A 19968-nucleotide genomic window follows, 5' to 3' on the forward strand; every position below is an offset into this window, starting at 1 on the left:
AACAACGCATTGTCCTCGCCTGTACCCGTAACACTAGAAGTCCCGCAAGGCTCCTCCCTATCCCCCACATTGTTCAACCTCGTCATGGAACCACTCACCACCTTGCTTCAAGCATCAAATGTACACTTCCAAATGTACGCTGATGACACTCAGCTCTACCTCAAGCTTCAATCCCCTGAAGACATCAAACTTTTGAATGCCACACTAAGAAACACCCAGGCATGGCTGGCCGACAATCACCTTAAATTAAATGCTCTGAAAACTGAGTTCCTTCTGATCTCACCTCCTGCGAAAAAGGCCATCACCCAAACCTGGCTCAATCATCTAACCGCTCTAAATGTCCAGCCCACTATCGTGGACTCGGCGAAATCCCTTGGCATCACACTTGACTCCAATCTCGACATGCAGCAGCATATTAGCAAAGCAACTAAGGGAGCCAACTTCCAAATCAACACGCTGAGAAAACTCAAACCCTTCCTACCACCCAAGGACTTCCGAATTGTTGTACAAGCCCTAGTCATTCCTCGCATAGACTACGGAATTGTGGCTCTCAGCGGGCTCCCCCTAACAACAACGGCGCCCCTATGAGCCTCCTTGAACGCGGCCGCGAGACTCATCACTGGTTCAAGAAAACACTCGCATATATCCCCTGACTTAAAAGCCCTGACCTGGCTGCCTTTTGAAGCCAGAGTTCAGCTGAAAATTGCCTGTATGACACATTCGGCCTTACACCACAAGTCACCAAACTACCTCACTCACAAGCTGACTATATCAGGAGGCTCAAGATCCAACAGAAGCACAAAGAATCTCCTCCTGAAACCTCGTAGATTCCGGAAGGAAAAAACATACAAACGCTCCTTCTCAGGGATGGCACCTAGGATCTGGAATGCACTCCCGCCAGAAACTAGGCTTATCCCCTCCTCTGTACTCTTCAAGAAAGAGGTAAAAGCCATCCTTATGGCTAAGTTCACCTGAACCCTATTGCTACTGGAACAATGACAGTACATGGCTCCTATATTATCGGCTTCCTGAATGCTTATCTATGTTTGACTCTTTTATGGCTGCTACTGGACCAAAATCACTGCACGGATGCTATATTATTGGTTTCCTGATTGTTTATTAAGGCTGTACACTATGACTTGAGTGCTTTACTAACTTGCAATCTACTCACTACTGCCTACTATTCTGTTTTCAACAGTGTGTTTACTCACCCCCCGGCGGTGCTATAATCTTATCCGAGTCGACATTGCACGGCTTCTATATTATTGCTTATTGATTGTTATTAGTGTGCATACTCTTGTGCGATTGCTACCCTAATTAGCAAATCACTCGCTACCGAATTCTATACTGTTTTCAACAGTTTGTCTATCCTACCTACTGTTTCTGTAAAGCGCTCTGATATCTGCAAAGATCTTGTTCGCGCTATATAAAACTTTAAAAATAAATAAAAATAAATAAGGAGCTGTATTACAAGTAATTAAATGAGCTGGCCCCACTTATCAACTTTTGGCAGCATCTTGTCAGCTTCTCTCTTTTCTAATGGTAAAGACTCCCATTAATCAATTAAAGCTAAAACCATAAAAGACCGCTTGTACATTTTGGAAACCTGCACAAAATCATTTACCTTACAATATTTTTTAGTTACTGTCTAATAACCATATTTCAGTGGTTCTTTCCTGATCACTACTTCTCCAGTATTGGGGGATCTTTCATAGATTCCCATGCTTGAATCATTCGCCCTCGTCGAAGTGGGAGTCCCACAGCACATTAAAAGCAGTAAGTAATGACTTTAACATTAAAGTTAATAGAGAAAAAAAGTACACTTTAATATCTCGTCCTAGTCATTAGGAATGGTCCAAACTCCAGCCAATCGGCGACTGCACCCTCTAGAACACTCTAGACAGAGGCTCCAGGCTCTCAGATTTTCTACCGCATGTGGTGTCAAGCTCTGCTCAGTACTTTCTTTTTTTAGCCTACTGAACTTTTTTCTTCTTCAGAACAACAGGTCTTCTTTAAAGAGGTCTCTTTTCAGGCTTTGTGACTCTTGTGGAAAACTAAGACTTCACTCGGATGATCCCCACAAGAAGTGTATGTCCCCCGATCATCAGGTGAGAGACTGTGAGATCTGCAGGACCTTCTCTCAAAGACTTTCAAAGATAGAGAGGGACGTCTTCTTCTGCGGGTACAGAAGTTGAAGACAAAGGACAATCCTCTGTCTGATGAGGATAGTGATTCTTCCCTCAAAACTACTGCTTCAAAAAAGAAATTAAGTGAGGTGGAGCTGGTCTCTCCCAAGGCTGTTAGGGTGCTGTGAAGAAATATCACCACTCTTTAAAATCTAATGATCAGCCCTCCTCATCTAAAAAGGAGTCTAACTCTCCCAAAGTTCATTCTGTGCCCTCTACTCCTTCTACAGCCTCTTAAAAGTCAACGTTCAGATCTCTACTGGGACGGTTTTGTAACTCCAGAAAGATAATCTGTTGATGAAGCCGTTGACGACGCTCTCGTCGACAAAAGCTTCAGTTGCCACAACTATGACATCGACCTTCTCTTCACCTCAATCTAAGCTTATGTCATCGTCCACTTCTCCGTCAACATAGTTTCAGTAAGGGTGAGACCTTCTACGTCGACGACACCATCGTCTATAATGTCGATGATGGAAAAAGGACTTTCGTTAAAAGAATTGTCGATGGATCGTTCATCACCTCTACGGTTGTTGGCGGCTCTAAAAAGCAAAAATCTCTCGACGACTTTTGCCTCGCTGACGGTTGCCTCGTCGACGGAGCAAAAGCCTATGAATACTGATCTACGTCGACTATCTTCATCGACGTCAAGACTATTGCTGGAAGAACCGCTGATAAACTTTGTCGTCTACCTCATACTTTGCGGTTTGTTTGACATTGTCGTCATTGTTACTCCATCTACGATTTTGCCCGCAACTCAGGATATTGGTTTAGATTCTGCGTCAATGAAGAGGCAAATTGTCAAGGACACTGTTTTGTCAATTACACTTCCTCAACCCAAAAGAAGAGCTTCTCAAGAAGTGAATTTACCTATACACACCCCTCCTAGTAAGGTATCTCCTTGTCCTCCAGAAGAAATATTTGATTTTGGAGTCTGAGATGATGATTCAGATGACGAAGGCATGTTTGGCGTGGTTCGCAGTCCTTCAGACGTTTGAATCAAGCGCCAGGAGGATGATGATTGTTTACTATCCTCAGGACCCCAACCAGGATAGGAAAAGAGCAAATCATTCAGATTCCCTCCTTCAGAACCAGCTTCTTCAGTTCCTCAAACTCCTATTGCGCAGACTTCCTTAATATGTCCCCCTCCTTTTTCTCCACCACCTGTAGCACAACCACAGGGTCAGGAGCATCATACTACTGATGACGAGAGAGAGGAGGGTGAGCTGGTCGAGGTATCATTACTTAACGAGTGACACGACTATCAAATACAAACACCATCTCCTTCCACCCAGACTCTAGTAGACTTTCCACCCAAAGATATAGAGGGCTTTCATACCATGATGGAAAGAGCGGCAAAGAGATTTCAGCTTCCCATGGTCACCAAACTAGCTGATATTTTCCTTTACGATTTTAAGGAACAGACTAAAAGACAGATTTGCTCAATCCCCATAGGTAATGAGAACCCCAGCCTCAATTCCTGCAGTCTTGCCTAAGTTGGAGAAGAAGTATAAGGCGCCGGACAGCTCGCCTGCCTGCCTTCTAGTACATCCTAAGCCGGATTTGGTGATTTCTCAGGGTGCTCAATGTAGAGCCAGAAATTCTGCTTCACCCCGGTCTGCTCCTCCTGATAGAGTTGGAAGACGTTTTGACTCTATTGGCAAAAACTACTTCACTATGGCAGCAACTACAGTTAGAGCGCCCAACTCTCTTACTATGCTGGGTAGATACGACCGCAAAATGTGGTCGGATATTTCGCCGTTTATTGAAATGCTACCTGAGGACTCGAAGGCAAAAGCAAGGAGAATTCTTCAGGAGGGAGAGAGGATCTCGGCTGAGATTGACTGCGCTTTAGATGTTTCATCAACAGGTTTCCGACAATTGGCTGGGGAGGCCGTCCTAAGACGAAGGGGTTGGTTAAGAGCTACATCTTTCTGCCAAGAAGTACAGACCAAGGTCATAGATATGCCTTACGATCGTGAATCCTTTTTTGGCCATCACATTGATGAAGCTCTGCAAACAATTGAGAAGGATACAGTTACTGTGATTGCTCTGGGCACCCTACAGTTTAACAAGCAGCCTTTTCGTGGAGCAAGGGGACATGGCTCATCTTCCTTATGGGGAGTTTACAATCAGTACAAACAGTTTCAACCATACATGGGGCAATCCCGCTACTCATCAACACAACATCAACAGTCGTACGAGCAACCTCGTGCCGCTTCCTACAAGCACTATAGAGGAAAGACAGCCTTCAGAGGAAGAGAGAATTCCAAGAAACCGTGACAAACACCAAGTGCCTGCCACAATCCCCACCAATCCTTGCGAAATTTGTGGAAGGATTTCCTGTTTCCTCTCCAAATGGTCTACAATAACAGATAGATAAGTTTTAGATTTCGTTTCCAACGGTCACACTTTGGAATTTCAGAAAATCCCTCCAAACTGCTCACCCGAGGTCCTCTGCCCTCTCATCTAACGGAATTGTTATCTCCGATAAAGGTAATGTTGCACCAAGGAGCGATCGAAATGGTAGCAGGTGCACAGCGAGGAACAGGATTTTATTCAAGATTTTTCCTCATGAGAAAGAAATCAGGGGAATGGCGCCTCATCTTGGACCTTCGTTGCCTCAACAAATTCCTGAAAAAACAAACATTTTGTAGGTTATCTCTTCAGGAGGTGCTTCAATTAGTGAATCAAGAAGATTACATGACTAGCTTAGACCTTAAAGACTCCTATTTTCATATCCTCATTCTCTCCAAGTATAGGAAATTCTAACGCTTCACTTGCTGGTATGGACTTTCAGTTCTGGGTACTCCCATTTGGCCTTCGTTCGGCGCCTCGAATGTTTACCAAGGTCCTAGCACCTGTTGCTGCCCATCTAAGACGGGCAGGAATTCAAATCTTCCCTGACCTGGACGATTGCCACTGCTAAGGACTTTGCTTTTATGAGACATACTGTTATACTCTGAGATGCCTCTCCCTTTTCCAGTCTTTGGGCCTGTCCATCAGCGTTTCAAAGTCTCAGCTAATTACCTCGAGGGTCAGAACGTTTCTAGGAGCAACCTTGGACACTCACCAGGCGAAGGCCTTCGCCTCTTAGGAAAGGCAAGAAGAGATTTGCAAACTGGCAACTCTACTCCTCGTAAAAAAAGTCAATTTCAGTACGAAGGTACAAATCTCCTCTGGGGATGTTGTCCTCCTGCATTCCCCTCATTTCCAACTGCTGATTGGGGATGAGGCCCTTGTAAGAAGAACTAGACTTTCAGTGGTTGCAAATCTTAGCGGCCCGCAATGCACTGCTGATGTGATGTGATGTAATATGTGACGTCATCAGCAGTGCATTGCGGGCGCGCTAGTTATACTTAGCTGAACTAACTATAACGGGGGAATTTAATGGTTTTGTACGAGTGAAATGGCCAGCTAACTATAACGCCCCTGAAACCTATGGTTTTTTTTCTGTGAATTTCATAGGTTTTTTAAATGCTAATTCCGAACTATAACGTGCCTCAAACCTATGGGGTTTTTTCAGTGAATTTCAAAGGTTTTTTAAATGCTAGTTTCCAACTGTGCCTACAGAGGTAGGACGTGTGAAGAAAGAAGAAAACGCACAAAGAAGAAAAAGAAATGCAGAAAGAAGCAACAGAAGTTCTCAAAGACGAAGAAAAGTGCAGGAAGAAGGAAAACGTGCAGAAATAACAAACCGAGGAGAAAAAAAGGCCTTGTTGCAAAATCGTCCTGTTCCCTCAACTTTTTCAGATGGGTACTGGTGGTAACTGACTCTAACCAGTCCTAGAGCCAGTGCTATGCTAAAACGCACTTAGAATACAGTTAAAACACCTACATACACTAGGGAACACTATGCTTTGGGGTACCCCTGTTATTAGCATGAATCCTCTGTAAGCCCCTAGTATATAATGGGGCAGGGGGATTAAGACTACCTCTTAAAAAGCGCCACAGGGTGTGTTTGCACACTGGTGAAGGGAGGGGGGTGGCTAGCCTGACGTGTGCAAACACGCCCTGTGGCCGTTTTAATTTGGGGGATAAAGTCCCCTTGAATCCTGAGTGTCCCTTGGGTACAACTAGCCCATCAGGTATCTCTAGTTAGCACCACAGAACTGCGTTGCAGAGAAAATGGTCACGGCCTGGACCACCTCTCTGCAACGCAGCGGCGCTTCCTGGAAGCACCTGGTGGGCTAGTTGGCCCCCAGGGTCCCTCAGGATTGAAGGGGCATTATTTCCCACACTTAAAACGTGCCACAGGGCGTGTTTGCACACGTCACCTCAGGCCCCGTCCCCTCCATTCACCACTGTGCGCGTTTTAAGTTGGGGAAATAATTCCTCCTCAATCCTGTGAGTCCCTGGGGGCCAACTAGCCCACCAGGTACCTCCAGTATGCGCCAGGGCGCTACTTTGCAGAGAGGTGGTCTCTGGAACGCAGCTCTGTGGCGCTTACTGGAGGTACCTAGTGGGCTAGTTTGACCCTAAGGACCCTTAGGATTCAAGGGGACTTAATCTCCCAACTTAGAACAGCCACAGGGCGCGTTTACACAGTGGTGAAGGGAGGGGACGAGGCCCGAGGTGACGTGTGCAAACACGCCCTGTGGCTCGTTTTAGGTTGGGGAAATAATTCCCCTTCAATCCCGAGGGACCCTGGGGGCCAACTAGCCCACCAGGTGCTTCCAGGAAGTGCCACTGCACTGCGTTGCAGAGAGGTGGTCCAGGCCGTGCCCATTTTCTCTGCAACGCAGCTCTGTGGTGCTTACTGGAGGTACCTGGTGGGCTATTTGGCCCCGAGGGACTCTCAGGATTGACGAGGAATTAATTCCCCAACTTAAACCGCGCCACAGGGTGTGTTTGCACACATGTGAACTCGGGCACCGCCCCCTCCCTTCACCACTGTGCAAACTTTATTATTTTATTTTATTTATGCAATTTTATATAGCGCGGACTTTACCCGAAGGTGTCAGAGCGCTTCACAAAAGGAACAGAAATGATACAGGATGAAAACATTACACGAGAACAGATTACAAAAGCAAACGTTAAGTTACATACGGTACAGTGACAATTGTGAGCAAATAAAGATACATGAGGTAGTAAAAATTGTGAGCAACAAAAAATACATGAGGTAGTAAAAAGTGCACAAGAGTAAAAAAGTGACAAGTGTGCAGGTTACAAGAGAAAACAAAGTATAATTTGAGGTATAATACTGCAATATATGCTAGACACACAGGCACAAGAACAAACGTTACGTAGGCGAAGGAGGCACTTGTGCAAGTATCAAAGGTAAAAACATGAAAGAGGTAGAAAACCGTGTGTTACGAGGGCAAAGTGGTGAGTGCAAGTTGCAAGAGGGTACCAAACACAAGACATGGATAATACTGCAGTAAAAGGCAAACACTCCAACCACAAGAACACACTGGGAAGGCACTTCCATGGTCATGGAAAGAAGACATTTTCAGTAGTGGGAGGTCTTCCTTCAGATAACAGAGTTACTGAGTTACTTTTGGAGGTGTCTCTGGAGGAGGAGAAGTTTGAGGTCTCTTTTGAAGGCCTGGGCGGAGGCGGTGGTCCGGAGCTGCGGCGGAAAGGAGTTCCAGATTCTCACTGCGTTGCCTGAAAAGGATTGGGCCATCGTTCTTTCCTTCTTGAAAGTGGGAGGTTCAAGCAGTAGCTGCTCCGCATTGCGTGAGGGTCTAGAGCCTCCAAAGAGTTTCAGTTTTTATTCGCCAGGTAGCGAGGAGAGGAGGAGTACAAGGCTTTGTGGGTGATACAAGCGGTCTTGTAGATAGCTCTAGCCTCTAGGGGAAGCCAGCGGAGGGTAGATAACATCGGTGTGATGTGATCGCTTCTTTTGGCCCATAAATGAAACGAGCTGCTGAATGGAAAACAGACTTAAGTGGGGACAAGTGGGATTTGGGGAGGCCAGTAAGAAGAGAATTGCAGTAGTCTAGTCTGGAGAGGACCAGCGATTGCACCAGGGTTATAAGGTCCTGCTCCGGGAAGAAGCGACGGATTCCCCAAAGAAGGCGCAGTTGGTATCGAGCAGATTTTGCAATGGAATTGATGTGTGGAATTAGATTGAGTTTTTTGTCCAGTATGACACCAAGGGATTTTGCGCTGTCGACAATGATGGGATTATTGTGGGGATTCATGGGGAGTTAATCCCCCAACTTAAAACGTGCCCTGTGGCACGTTGTAAGTTGGGGGATTAACTCCCCATGAATCCTGAGGGTCCCTGGGGTGCAACTAGCCCACCAGCTACCTCCACTAAGCGCCACAGAGCTGCGTTGCAGAGAGGTGTAAAAAGGGGCGTGGCCTTGGAACACCTCTGCAACTAGCCCCCTGGCGCATACTGGAGGTTCCTGGTGGGCTAGTTGGCCCCCAGGGACTCCCAGTATTCAAGGGGAATTTGTTCCCCATCACGTTTGCAGAGTGATGAAAGGAGGGGGCGTGGCCTCTGGCGCAAGGCCAGTCTTTTTTTTTTTTTTTAAGAAGGGGGGCTCCATCCCCCAGGGCCTGCTCCTAATTTTTTTTTAAAAATTAAAAAAATGTGGAAGGAGGCCGCGTGGCCCCAATCCCGAGGCTGTAATCGGCCCCGGGGACCCCATCCCCCATGGCCGGCCTTTCTATTTTTTTTAAATTTAATTATTTTTAAACTTTTGGGGAGGGGGCCGCGTGGCCCCCCTCCCAGGCCACTTGTATCCCCCCCCATTCCTCCCACGGTCCCGCCGGCTTCCCTCGTCCATCGGGAGCCGGCATTGCTTTTCCACATGGGGAGCTGCTAAGATGCACCTCCCTGTGTGGAAGAGCAATTTGGTTTGAATTTTGAAAGAGAGAGCAGATTTCCCTGGTCTCTCTTTCAAAATTCAAACCAAGTTTGCTATGGCAAGGCGGGAGCCGCGAGGCTCCTGCCCTACCTTAGCAAGCCACAGTGTCCCGGGGGTACGCACCCCGGGACACTGCAGGAGCCGGCCCTGGTCGGTGGCGGTCCCCAGGGCCATCAATGGCTCCAGGAGGGGGGCAGTGCGGCCCCCCTCCTCACATTTTCAAAGACCCGGGTCTGGAGGGTCCGTCACTGACCCCCCAATCTAAATATTTAGAGCCCCAGTGAGGTGGCGGTCCCCGGGGCGTGTGGGCGTGTCTTGAGCCCCCCCACACAGGGTATTTTTTATTTTTTTGTAAAAGCCCCGGGGGTGGCGGTCCCCGGGGCAGTGTGGGGGGATTGGGCCCTCCCCACACTTTTTTTTTTACCATGCCCCCGGGACTTGGCTCCCCCGGGGGCTAATTAGCAATGAAGCACGGCAGCCCGCGCTTTTTTTTTTATCGCCAGGATCCGCGCACCCTAGTGGGTCAGGGTGTTTCTACCATGCCCCCTTTTTGCGTTCTGCGCGATTTTTCTACTGTTTTCATGTGCTTCGGTTCTACCGAGGCACAAGATGGCTGCCAACACTTCCTGGTTTGGAGTGTTGACAGCCAATTAGCATACAGCTCGTGCTCGGCAGGGTGCGCGGATCCGCAACGGCCATAGATATGTATGTGGTTTTAATTATGATTTTCTCAGGAACTACTGAACGGATTTACACCATTTAACCAAAAGGCATGACTCTGAAGAAAGGGCTACCTTTTTCCCAAATTTGGTGTAATTTCGTTCAGCAGTTCGGGCTGTAACTGCGGCTAAAGGTTCCTATGGGAAATTGCATGGGGAAAACTCATTTTGGAACGCCTCTTTTTTCTCTGCCCCCGCTTGACGAATCACCCCGAGACTTTCAGGATCTGAGCGGACCGGAGCGCCCCACCAGTTTTGAAAATTTTGCGAAGATTCGACAACCGGCACTAAAGTTATTCCAAACAGAATGTTGCGGATTTCCTCTGGATAATAGGTCCTAACTATAACTACCTTCTGGCGACTGCCAGTAGAGATAGAGATAGAGATATATATATATATCTATATCTATATCTATATCTATATCTATATCACCATATATCCATATATCCAAAACCAATCCCGTCTCTCCACAGAAATGGGTCTGACACATGCTCGGAACCTCGCCAGGTAAGTTTTATTCCACCACTCATAAAATGGTACAAAATCACAATGGAAACACCTGGCAGACATGTTTCGGCAAATGCCTTCTTCATTACCAGCTTAGCGTTGAGCCGATTTGGTTTGCGCGTGGCTTTCACATACTGTTTGGATGCACAAGCTCCAATAGGGTTTCACCAATCAGAGAGCTGCTGGCAAAGATATATATATATACACATACATACACATACATACATACACATCTTTACTACGTACAGGATTACGTAAGTTTTTTACTGCATGCCTTATATCCGCATACCTACCCATTATAATTATATCTATTTGGATTCAAGCACGTGAATCTATGAAAAATACCCCAATACTGGACCCGAAAATAAGTTACTTCCCTGTAATCTCTGGTTCTCCAGTATTTGTATCTTTCGTAGATTCATATGCGAACCCACCCTCCTCCCCATGGAGGCTCTCGTTGTTTTTATATGCTTAAATTGCACTTGTGCTCGAAAATCTGCGAGCATGTGAATCTATGAAAGATACCAATACTGAAGAACCTCCAATTACAGATAAGTAACTTATTTTCTTATTTGTAATTAAATGTGCATGTACGAAATGGAGAGGACATCTGCGGATAGAGGTAAATAAACTATTTTGTTATATATTCACATGTAGTGGTAGTCTCAAACTTTCTGAAATGTAGCTTTCAGTTTAAGAGAAACTCAAATTATGTTAGCAATCTAAATTTAGAATTGCATTATGCTTTATTTCTGAGGGGGTGAGTCAATTTGCTCTCTAGACAAAGATAATTCTATATATAATTTGTTTTTCTGTATTTCACTCCAATTTGTTATTCCTATTTAAAATGTAGCTAGCATCAAAAGCCCATTTCTGAAACGGCTCACCGTGCCTGACCTGCATAAAGATCCACCATCAAAGCAAAATGATGCTTCCATTACAGACCAGTCAAACACCTGTGCTGTCAACAAGTCTGTGGTGAATGACCAACTGTTGAAGTCTATCCCCCGTCAAGTTTCAGAAGGAGTGTCCTGCAGCAGAACTACTCCCAAAGTAAGTTTTGTTCAAATGTGCTTCCCACTTCAACTTGCCACTTTGTCATTTAGTGTAAAATAGCTTCTAAGTATCGAATTATTGCAACTGAAGTGTTTCCCATGCATGCTGGCACTGCAGACTGATGTTTTTGTTTTCTGAAATCCGTATGCATGCAGCACTAGTTTGGCATCATGGTGCTCTGTCTGGAGCGACTATAGGATAGGCTGACCATTTTGGTAATTTGATGGGAAAAGGTGGGTGAGGTGCATGAAGTCTTGACACATGGTATATTACTATCCCAGTGAACTTGGTGCTGCTCATATGTGCTAATGTTAAAAAGATTTGTGAGGTGCAGCTTGATTTTTATCTGAAAATATACCTTAATTTACAAAGAACGCTTCTTTAATAAACTCCAATTTAATCACTAATTTACCACCGACTGGAGATTTTATTGAAAAATCTTATTATTGCCATAACGGTCTACCTGAACAGATCCTTCACATTGTTCGGCTTGGTCCTTCCAAATCAGGGCAACCCTCCACCCTCACTTTCCTACAGTTTCGACTCCGACATCTACAGATCATGTTGCTATACCCTCAAGAAGGTTTCTGATGTTGCTCGCCAAGGGTGCCTTTTTAGGATTGTGCCCAAGGAGGAGGGAGGTTTGGGGTGTTACTCTCTGTACTTCCTGCTTCCAAAAGAAGACAAGGGTATGACCCTGCTCTCATACCTCAGTATTATGAACTTGTTCCTCAAAATGGAAAGTAAGATTACGCTTGTGCAGGTTCTGCTGGCATTGTGTTCTGAGGGCTGGATGATGTCCTTGGAACTATGACTCCTACTTACATATACTCATCCTGCTGCCCCATAGGAAGCATTTCATCACGTTCTGATGTCAGCCCTTCAGGTTTTTACGAAGACTGATGGCAGTTGCGGTCCATATTTGTAGCTCTGGGATGCATGTATCCCCCTACCTTGATGACTAGCTGTTGGCATGGTGCTGCACTTGAATCTTAACAATCAATCCCTCCATGCATGGAGATTCAATGGATCAAATTAGTGACTTTTAGGTTCTGTTGTAGGTAGTGAATGCCATTCTGCTACCCAACACACTCCCACCAAGTCCACTTAAACAGGTTGTTGGGACAACTTTGTTGTCTGGTGTGGGGAAAAGCATGTTGACCCTCTGTATGCAAACCTCCGATGATTGGCTGTTCTTTTTGTCTTTAGCTGGCAAGTCTGTCGTAAGCACAATTAAATGCTACTCATAAGCTATTTTGGCCTCCCTTCATTTGCCTAATAAGTTCGCATTCAAATTGCCCATTTTGAGGCATTTATGGAAGGTGTTCTAACATATGTTTCCCCTGGTTCCCTTTTCCATGCTACGGTAGCACCTTATTTTGGATCTGACTACTCAGAGGTGCTTCTTTTGAGCCTCTTTACAGTGGACTTTGAGGACTGAGAGCCAAGCTTGGTCAGTCCAGCCTCCGTATTGTAGTTTCTTTATTGACACGCTGGTTCTTAGGTCCTGGACATCCTTACTCTTAAGGATGGTATCCCCCTTTTCATGTGCACCCACTTTCTTCTCTCTGCCACATCCCTCGGAGGTGAGGCTACACTAGTTGGATCCTCAGCCGGATCTAAGTTTCGACATTGATTGGACTAAGGAGTTTCAGGTTGTAATCGGCTTTTTGGTAGATTTTCTGTTATCAATAAGGTGGTTCTTACCTGGCGGGTATGGAGCAGGCCGCGACGCCTGCGGCGGAGCCGGTGTCGCCCAAGCGTTGGGGTGAGTCAGAAGAGCGATGGCGCCTCTTCGACTTCTTGTGCCTCTTACCTTAGGACTTTGAGCCCGAAGACTGATGACGACTCCCGGAACTGTGGTGACTCCGGCCCCGCGACCGGTCCCTCGACCTCCTTCCGGACCGGGACCTCGAGCGGCGCGGGGCTGACTGCCGGAGCTCGAGTCGCTTGCGGGACCGCTCCAGTCTAGCTTTGGACTTCAGGGCCCGGCAGTCTGAGCAGGACTTGTCGTCGTGGTCGGGGCCCAGACAGTGAAGGCACCGGCGATGGGGGTCGGTAACTGACATCAGTCGGCTGCAATCGACGCAGGGTTTGAAGCCGGGCATCCCTACCCAGGCCCGGACTGGCCATTCCGGGCACCGGGCAATCCCCCGGTGCGCCGCAAGGGTGGGGGCCGGTTTTGGGCCCTGGGGGTCGTTTTTGTTACAGGGCCGATTTTGCAGCATAGCTGCAAAATCGGCTCTGTAACAAAATCGGCCGAAAACCGGCCCTGCCAAAAAGCTCGGTCGCACCCCCAGGGGGCCGGCCGAGCATTTTGCCAGGGCCGGTTTTGGTTCTCAGTCCGGCCCTGTCCCTACCGGCACCGTCTGAGTCGAGAGACTTCGAAAGATGATCAAAAAGGATCGAAAAAGTTAGTAAAAAATTGACTAGGGTACATCTTTTTCCGAATCGGCGTTTGCTGGCGCGGAAAGAAGAAGAACTGACGTCAGAGCGCGAGGGCGGCGTCTAAGTACTCCGGCGACGTCATCCCGGCGCCAACGACGACGGACGCGGAGCCGCAGACGACGCCTAACGACTAGCAAGGGTACTGCTACGCAAACATTTCCGGATCCAGTCTGACGCCTTGGGATATTCTAAGGTAAGGAATCTAATACTAACTACTGTTTCTTACAGATATATCGTTACCGAAGGTAAGTAACTTGTGCGTCTTACCAAGAGCCTGAGGACTCTATCCACCATGGCAAAAGCTACAACTATAGCTGTGGCTTTGTGTACCTGTTCTGAAGGGAAACAGCGTTTACAACGCCGTCATTACATTGCGCTACTATTACGACGTGGTCGTTATATTGACTTTGTTAGTACGCGATGCATTTACATCGTAAGTCATTACCACGACTTGCACTAGGGGGCGCTGAGGTATTGGAAATGAATTCCAACACCTTCACTACTATTGCGCAAACTGGAGTAGGAATAGTAATTAATACTATTCCTAAGTCCAGCGCCCCCCCAGTGCAAGTCGTTGTAATAACTTGCGATGTAAATGCATCGCGTATGAACGCGGTCGTTCTAACAACCACGTTGTAAACGCACGCAATGTAATACATCGCGATGTAATGAGCCATATTCTTTCTGAACATATAACCAGCCACGTGTGCAGCAGTCAATACATTATAGAGTCTAAAGTCCCTATAGAGGGCAAAATGTCCTAGTCCTTAATAACTTCGTGCTGTAAAGTGCTATAACTTTCGTTGTCCGCTATGCTCAAAACAGAAGTTGACCAACAGCGCAGAAGTACGCTGTCAAGAGAAAAACATGTGGTGCATCGTGACTGATGAGGTGTTATGTGCACCCGTAACCATAACTGACAATTTTCTGTTGTTTTCTGCATTTGAGTTAGGACCATAACTCAATTTTAACTGAGGTTTTTTCACTGAATGTCATTATTTAGTAGTTTTCTGTCTCCTGTACATTATTTCATGGTCACATTGCAGTCAATAATTTTGCTCTTAAGAGACTGCCTCCATCAAGACTGACACAACACCACAATACAGTGTATAAATATCGCAAGAATACTACTAGGCCATACAAGATAACCGTAACACACCAACTTACCACAATAACGCAACACATGGAAAAAAAGTACAAGACCTCATTGCCACAACACAAACACAACACATTTCATTGCAAAACCTCATTTCCAAGCATACTATAACACTACCACAAAATAATGACTCTAAATACTAACATAAAAAATAAAGTACTCCACTTAAGAAAATATCATAGCTGCAACACAACATAATGACCAAACAGTGCCAACAAGAAACATAATACAAAACATACTGTGACTTCATAGCAAAAGAAGCTGACACAACATAGAAAATCAGCACAACAAATCAGGACACAACACAGCAGCAATAGCAACCTTTATCTACCACCGTGTCATTTCCCCCACGAGTTGGCTTACATGAAGTGTACATTTAATGTTTTATAATCCATGCACCTCATTGTAAGTGTTTTAAAATTGGAAATGTACAGTTCGAGGCATGTGGGCTGCTAAATTCATATCTTAGCATTAGATCGCCGCCTAGTGTTGGGTCCGGATGATCGCACATTGTTGTCCTGGAAGAGTCTTCGAAGTATCCTGAGATAGGTGGCTCCTCCCCTGGACTACAGTGCGCATGGGCATCGGCTCCATCCCCGGATTGTTTTTTTCCGCCATTGGGTTCGGATGTGGTCTCGACGTCTTTCTGTCGAAACCGAGAAAAACTAACTTTTAGCGGCCAAAAGGCCTCGCTTTTTTTGCGTCGGTATTGTCTGCGCACGGTCTCGAGTCTTCCGTCTCTTGGAGCCGGAATAAGCGGAGTTTTCTTTCGCTCTTCGGACTTTGAGGCCTTTCTCATCGCGACACGACTGCAAAACTTTTCTGAACATGGAGCGGAGCCCGTTTAAGTACTGCCCGCTCTGTGGGTCCAAGTACCCACACATCGATCTACACCCCGTCTGTAACAAATGTCTTTCGCCTGACCACGACGACGGCAAGTGCAAAGCCTGTGCACAGTTCCGGTCTAAGAAGACTCTCAAGCTTCGGCGCGCGGTGCGCATGGAAGCTAGACAAGCGGCCCCGGATCCGGAAAACATCTTCGGCGACCAGGAAGAAGAGGACCAGGGTCATCATCTTCAAATCTCCCCACCCGAGACGGAGGTCGAGGCGGATCCGGTAGACGACGACGGAGTCGTGGGTCAAGGCCTTGAATACGTCGACGAGGTAGGAGACGACGAAGAGATTTATGGGGCCGCGGCGGATAGCTCAGGGGACGAGCTCTGCCCCGAAGGTTACGAGGATACCGACCGGGTCACGGGATCGCCTGTAGGCCTTACCCAAGACCCAGTGCCGCAAGCCACAGCCCCGCCTTCTGGCCCGGCCACAGACTTACTTGCTGAGCAGACTGTATCGAAACCGAAACCGAAAGCATCGGGATCGACTACATCTAAGATGGCCGACCCGAAAACGAAACCGAAACTTAAGGACTCGAGTGTCCCTAAGATGGCTGCCGTGCCGGCGAAAACGACTGTACCCGCTACTCCATCGACTCCGTCGACCTCCGGTCCGCAGAAGTCGAAGAAATCCGTCGATTCCGCTGCTGCACAATCAAAATCGACGCCAGTGGAGGGGTCCTCTAAGAAAGATGGTCGGCACTGGTCAACAGCGGCGCCGCCGTCCAAGCACGCCAAAGCCGGCTCCACGGAGGCTACGCAGGCGCACGGATCGAAGACTGGCACGTCTGCGCACCGGTCCCAGGACTCGGGGTCGGTGACAGCGGGATCCGCGTCGAATGCGCACAAGGTCCACAAAGACGTCGGATCCGAGGGAAAGGTCAAGACATCCTCGTCGGCGCCAAAACCCACTGTGAGTGAGACGTCCCTCATCGCCGAATCACTACAGAGAATCAGGGAGAAGGCCTCTGCTCCGTCGGCTCCGATATCATCGCCGCAGGCGCAAAAGGACAATCCGGCAAAGCCTTCTGGCAAACTTCTCTTTATTTTGCCGCCGAAGGAGGCGCCGAAAGCCTTTTCCACCAAATCGGCACCAAAGAAGACGGTTTCTTCAACGGCTGGCCCACTTCCACGTCGGGTACTCGAATCAGAGGATGATTCAGAGCATTTCATCGACGCTGACACAGGCAAATTGACCCTCTATAAGAGAAAAATCACTTCTGAGTCAGTGGACTCATATGTCATCCCACTGAAAAAGAAAAGGGTGCCCCTTGACGCCTCAGGCCTCATGGAACCAATCCAGCCTCCTCCGAGACGGAGCCCTACTCCCTCACCAGAACACTCTGCGGGTGAGGGGTATGATGAGGACGAGCAATACAATTTCCCTATCAATGAACCAGATGCGCAACCGGATTCATATGATGACACTGGTGACCAGGGCACCCAAAGTGTGGGGCAGGACCCGCAGCTTTTTAATGCACGTGCATCCCCAACTGAGGATTCAGCAGGTTTTCATGCACTAATTGAGAGGGCGGCAGCCAATCATGATGTGGACATGCATGCTGACCCCATAGAGGAAGACTTCCTTTTCGACACATTTTCAGTCTCTGAAAGGACAGTAAAGACGCTGCCTATGCTTAAAGGAGTCCTCAAGCATGCTGGGGACATATTTAAGGAGCCTACCAGAGCACGTGTGGTCAATCCACGTATTGAAAAGAAGTACAGACCTGCACCTGCAGACCCCGCATACATTCGGGGACAGTTGCCACTGGACTCTCTTGTGGTCGCCAATGCCAGGAAACGTGCCAACTCCCAGACGACGGGTGAAGCTCCTCCCCCGGATAAGGAGTCCAAAGTGCTAGAGGCAGGGGGCAAAAGAGTAGCTGCACAGGCCGCAAACTTTTGGCGCATTGCCAATACACAAGCACTCTTAGCACGTTACGATAGGGCGCATTACGACACCCTAGAACAGGTTATACAACACCTGCCTCCAAAGTTCCAAGAAGGCACCAAACTGCTTATTGAGGAAGGAAAGCTAATCTCAAACGCAGCCATCAAGTGTGCACTTGACGCCGCAGACACAGCTGCTAGAGCTATCAACACTAGCGTTATGCTGAGACGACAGGCGTGGCTCCGCATCTCGGGGTTTAAACCAGATATTCAGACAACCATTCTTAATCAGCCAGTCAATCCTGATAGTCTGTTTGGTCCAGATGTTGACACCACCCTAGAAAAAATAAAAAAAGACACAGAAACTGCTAAGTCCATGGGGGCCCTACAGTCACAACAGTTTCGTGGCAGCAATTTTCGTCGCTCAGGTGCACGTGGAGTCACCAGAGGACAAATGGGTCAACAATCTCAGTTCTCAAGAGGTGGAGCACAATCCTCGTTCACAAAACAGAACAAGGGAGGTTACAGAAATAACAGCAACAGAGGTCGCGGCAGAGGAAACAGCTCCCGCTCCTCTACCCCAAGCAAACAGTGACTCTCTGTCGCTGCCCCCCGACCACTTAACACCTGTCGGGGGGAGACTGCAGCAATTCCTGCCCGTCTGGAGAAACATCACCACAGACAGGTGGGTGCGACAACTAGTCCAATATGGTTATTGCCTAGAGTTGAAATCCACTCCACCCAACATCCCGCCAAGGCAAAGGCCTATGTCCGCAGAGCACTTGCACTTATTGCAGCAGGAAGTAGTGGTGATGCTGCAAAAAGGCGCAATCAAGCTCGTGCCGGTGGGAGAGGAAGGCACAGGGGTATATTCCCTGTACTTCCTTATTCCAAAGAAGGACGGATCTCTCAGACCCATTCTAGATCTACGTCCCCTCAACCTGTACATACTATCAGAACACTTCCATATGCTTACACTGCAACAAATTCTTCCCTTGTTAAACCAAGGGGACTTCTTAGCAACCTTAGATCTCAAGGATGCTTATTTCCACATTCCACTACACCCGTCCCACAGGAAATACCTCAGATTCACTATCCAAGGCAAGCATTATCAGTTCAAAGTCCTACCCTTCGGAGTGACCACAGCCCCAAGAGTGTTTACCAAGTGTCTGGCGACAGTAGCAGCGCACCTCAGGAGGCAGAACATTCATGTCTACCCCTACCTAGACGACTGGCTCGTTCAGGCCAAGTCGGAACAACAGTGTGCCGCGGACATGTCAACTACCATTCACCTCCTTCACGATCTGGGCTTCTCGTTGAACTACCCAAAGTCGCATCTTCAGCCGGCACATGTCCGGCAGTTTCTAGGTGCGACGATCAATACCCTGACGGCCATGGCTCAGCCGAACCAAGTCAGGATAGACAGCATGCAGTCTCTAATCCAAAAGTTCAGACCACAACACTCACTTCCAGCGAGAGTGTTCATGCAGTTGATTTGCATGATGGCCTCCTGCATCTTCATAGTCCCTCACGCACGGTTGCATATGCGTCCGCTCCAGGAATGCTTAGCAAATCAGTGGACACAGGCTCAGGGACAATTGACAGACCTAGTGTTGGTTACCAGTCGGGCATACAACTCTCTGCATTGGTGGACTCCACACAACCTTTGCAAGGGCCGACTGTTCCAGGAGCCAGTGCCACAAATTATCCTGACAACGGACGCATCTCTCCAGGGATGGGGAGCTCATCTGCTCACTTACACAGTGCAGGGACTATGGACGACGCAGCAACAGAAGATGCACATCAACTATCTGGAACTGATGGCAATCTTCATGGCGCTCAAGTCCTTCATTGTACATCTGTGCAACAAGGTAGTGTTAGTCCGGACGGACAACATGACCGCGATGTACTACATTCAAAAACAGGGGGGCACCCACTCGCCACAGCTGTCTCATCTGGCTCAGGGCATGTGGAAGTGGGCCATTCAGAGGAACATTTTCCTCATGGCGGAACACCTCCCGGGCAAGGACAATCAGATGGCGGATCTGCTCAGCAGATACAGCCATCAAATGCACGAGTGGGAGTTACACCCATCTGTACTCCACCCGTACTTCCAGCAGTGGGGTCATCCGGAGATAGACCTGTTTGCAACAAAAGAAAACGCAAAATGCCAACACTTTGCTGCCAGGTTCCCTCACCCACAGTCGCAGGGGAATGCGATATGGATGAACTGGTCAGGCAAATTTGCGTACGCTTTTCCGCCAGCCCCTCTGATACCGCTGGTGGCAAGAA

General features: G+C 47.8%; 1 protein-coding gene across 3 annotated transcripts in view; it reads left to right on the forward strand.

Annotated features, from left to right (window-relative positions):
• The window catches only part of CDCA2 (cell division cycle associated 2), a 484453-nt gene that overhangs the window by 207464 nt on the left and 257021 nt on the right, over window positions 1–19968 (forward strand). For all 3 annotated transcript variants that reach the window (XM_078666604.1, XM_078666606.1, XM_078666605.1), the window contains exon 6: window positions 11087–11286. In XM_078666604.1, coding sequence (XP_078522730.1) covers window positions 11087–11286 — 200 coding nt within the window. The remainder of the gene's footprint in view (window positions 1–11086; window positions 11287–19968) is intronic.

The sequence above is a fragment of the Lissotriton helveticus genome, chromosome 11, assembly GCF_964261635.1.
Source record: "Lissotriton helveticus chromosome 11, aLisHel1.1, whole genome shotgun sequence".
Taxonomy (NCBI): Eukaryota; Metazoa; Chordata; class Amphibia; order Caudata; family Salamandridae; genus Lissotriton; species Lissotriton helveticus.